Here is a 3,365-nt window from a genome sequence, read left to right on the forward strand (position 1 = left end):
TGATGTTAAATATATATTTGAAATAAAATATATAAATATTATTTTATCAATTAGAATTATGCATGGATATAAAAAGTTCTTCAAATTTAGATTTTTTATATTTCTTCAAATGAAATAGAATTAAAAAATGAATAAATTTAATAATATTTATAAATAACTACTTTGTGAGTAATATTTGTAAATGTTCTGATCTTATATTTTTGTTACATATAATAACAACATAATAATTTTTTATCATACCTTATTTAATTTAATTTTATTATTCATCTTACTTCTACTTAATACGCTGCTTTAAATCTAATTTATATCTAAATAGATTGCGACTTGAGTCTTTTAAACCTTGAAAATCGTTGCGATGAGTTAAATCAGCAGTGTTTGATGACCAGGATTTCTCAGCATTAGTCCATTGCTATGAGTTAAATCATTTGAAATTTCTGCTTCAACAAGAAGTTGCTATATATACACATTAACAAATCCAGATAGATGCCTCAAATTGTTGTTCAAAGTTGATATAATCCCATTTAGTTGAGACATGATCATAACATATCTAATACTATCAAAACAAGCAAGCTATAACAAACTAAGCCTACTCTCTTTAAACTTTGCCCAACTACAATCAAGGTTGTCAAACTCTTGAGTATGATTTTATCAACAAAATCTTTCTCAGTAATTACTCTTCTCCATAAGAAGTGATGTCATTATAAGACGAATTCACTTTTGGTCTCTCACAAGTGACAACAATCTCATCTTCAACTCTGAACTCTCTAAAGTGTGACATTCTGCCCAATTGTTCAACTTCATTTATCACATGATCTAGTTTTGCCACCATCTCCAAAAGCAAAGAAGTGAATGCAGCAACAGGAAGTGCTTCTGAGAATTGAAAGCTAGTGATCATATTCAAAGTCTTACTCAGCTGTGGCCTTAGAACCTTCTTTTGTCTTTCCTTTGCATCTTCACAAGAATCATTGTTGTTAACACTTGAAAATGAGGCTCTAGACTCTTCTTCATGCTGCATTTTCGAGGTTCGGCTGATCTTGGGGCCGCGAAAATATTGTGGTTGGGATTTCAAGGCATTGTTGAGATCTTCTAAGGCTACATTGAGATCATTGGAGAGTATATGAGGACAGAATTTTCTTTTGTTCCTTATGCTGTTTGCCAGTTCCCTTAGTATTTTGAACACTTGTTCTGTGAGTTTCATGCAAGGTTCCTTGTATTGAGATCGAATTGACCATGGTGTCTAAAGAATTAGTCAAATGTAAGTCAATAAATAACTATATTTTGATCATAGAAGAGAACTGAATCAATAACATGGCCATGTGCCATCAATAATAGAAGAAGCAGAATCTTGGGAGAAAAATGAGTTGGCATGAATGATGGCTTGTATCAACTAGCAAGTTTCTTTAATTTGAAATTCTGAATTATGTAACAGCAAAATTAGTTCAACTTTTTTAAAAGAAACTGGTTAAAATTAGTACCTGAATTTCAGACTGCAGACATCCATGTAGAGCTACAACAGTGTAACTAAAGTGGCGAAGAGCAACGCCGACTTTTGTATATTGCTTCCATGGGATTCGCCGGAAATATCTCGAGCATCTCGGCTCCCAGCTCGCTTGTAATGCCTGCTTGATTTCATAGAAACAAAGTCTAGCTTATGAATTAAGATATGTATACTAACACACTTGAACATAACAAGGAATTACCAATGTTTCTTCACTAGCTTTGGAATCTAACACTGCCTTGTAACCCAAGTAAATGGGATCCTCACATGAATCATCTTCACTTGATTGTATCTCAGACTCACAAAAATATTCCTTGACACAAACTGCATCATTATTGTTTTCAGAATCCGTTATACAAATCAAAGTACATTGATTTTAAAATGCGCCTTACCTTCGATGGCGTTGGCTAGTCCTTCGAGCTTTGATATGATGGATTTATGAAGGTATTCCCCTGACCAATTTGGAAACACCAACAGATTCATCACAAGGCATAGACCACACCCAATTGCAATGGTTAACATACGATCTCTTGCAATGCTCCAAACATTTTCTACTCGGTAACTTGATACTGTTATCAAATTGAAGGTCAAGAGAAATATCAAAACACCATAGTCATAATTCTTCTTGATATAGGGGATGAACCTCACATAAGTAGCTGCATACCCTGCCAATCAAAGTTGAAGCAAAGAATTGGTTTTATGTTAGTATCAAGTTGTTTTACATATTTTCAACTAAGAACATAATTTGTATCTAGATTCTTTTCATGATTACCAACAAGAAAAACTGCGGCGCCAATGAAAACAGCTCTATAAGTCTTAACAGACACATCTGCAATATACTCAATAAGAAATGCCAAGGACCCTGCCAAAATAGTCCCTAATCCTCTATTAAGTCCTTTGCATAATGTTGCCCCTGCAAGAATGCATAACAAGAGGAAAAGGCATAAGGATAGGATCAAAGGAATTGCGCGCACGCGAGAGAGAGAGCTGAGAGCATATATATACCAGCAGTGAACTCCATAACCACAACCACAGTCATAACAGCCCACATAGCATTCTTTCCAATGCCTTTGAACAATGGCTCCAAAAGATACAAGAGAGAAATAAGTGTCAAGGCCAAGGCTACTTTCAAAGCATGAATCACCCTTCTTGGATCCTCTTTGGCAACTTTCCATGTTGCTCTCTTCACCAGTGCTGGAAACTTTTTCACTTCATCAACAAAGCTATAAATATGTTCCCAATAATAACGGCTTGAGCTTCTTTTACTAGTAGTATTGATCTCAGCCATTGAAAAAAATAAAAAGAACTCTTAATTAAGCCTGAACAAGCTTTCTAAGGCAATCAATCAATCATTTAGAGAATTTCAGTTTTGATAATAAAGTGAATGTGGTGTTTAGCTTAAAAAGAATGCAAAAGATGACAGAGAATTGGAGTATTTGCAAATTTTATTTATTTTAAAAAGGGATACAGGTAATTCCAGCCATGTCTCTAGTGCAATCCACCGTGTTTACAAAGAGAGAGAGTTGATGAAGGTTGTAGCTTTCACTAGTGCCTTCAGTCAATGTTCAGTGTAGAAAACCAGACTCTCAAAAACTGGCGGTTGTTATCATATTGGTGAAGGTGGTGACCAAAAGCTTATACATATAATAATCATACTCCTAGTCTATAATTGTATCTTTTGGTACATAAAAGTAATTGTATTTGGATTAAAGTTGTATCTGGATACATTAGTCTTTAATGTATTAAAAAGTTAACTCATTCGTCTATTTAAATAAATATTAGAATTTAAATTTTATTTTATATATATAATAATTTATTAATCAATAATAAATCATTAAAAAAAATTCATATTCATAATATGTTAATT

General features: G+C 33.3%; 1 protein-coding gene across 2 annotated transcripts; it reads right to left on the reverse strand.

Moving 5' to 3' along the window:
* Positions 417-3,169, reverse strand: LOC107616782 (aluminum-activated malate transporter 12-like). Of its 2 annotated transcripts, none has more exons than XM_016318703.2 (6): positions 2,504-3,169; positions 2,271-2,411; positions 1,891-2,163; positions 1,701-1,822; positions 1,476-1,622; positions 417-1,237 (listed from the first exon to the last, which is right to left on the reverse strand). In XM_016318703.2, the coding sequence occupies exons 1-6, from the start codon at positions 2,784-2,786 to the stop codon at positions 671-673; spliced, it is 1,533 nt and encodes a 510-aa protein (XP_016174189.1). In that variant the 5' UTR covers positions 2,787-3,169; the 3' UTR covers positions 417-670. The 2 variants fall into 2 exon arrangements, with proteins under 2 accessions (XP_016174189.1, XP_016174190.1); XM_016318704.2 differs by having other exon boundaries at positions 1,476-1,619; positions 2,504-3,167.

This window comes from Arachis ipaensis, chromosome B09 (assembly GCF_000816755.2).
Source record: "Arachis ipaensis cultivar K30076 chromosome B09, Araip1.1, whole genome shotgun sequence".
Taxonomy (NCBI): Eukaryota; Viridiplantae; Streptophyta; class Magnoliopsida; order Fabales; family Fabaceae; genus Arachis; species Arachis ipaensis.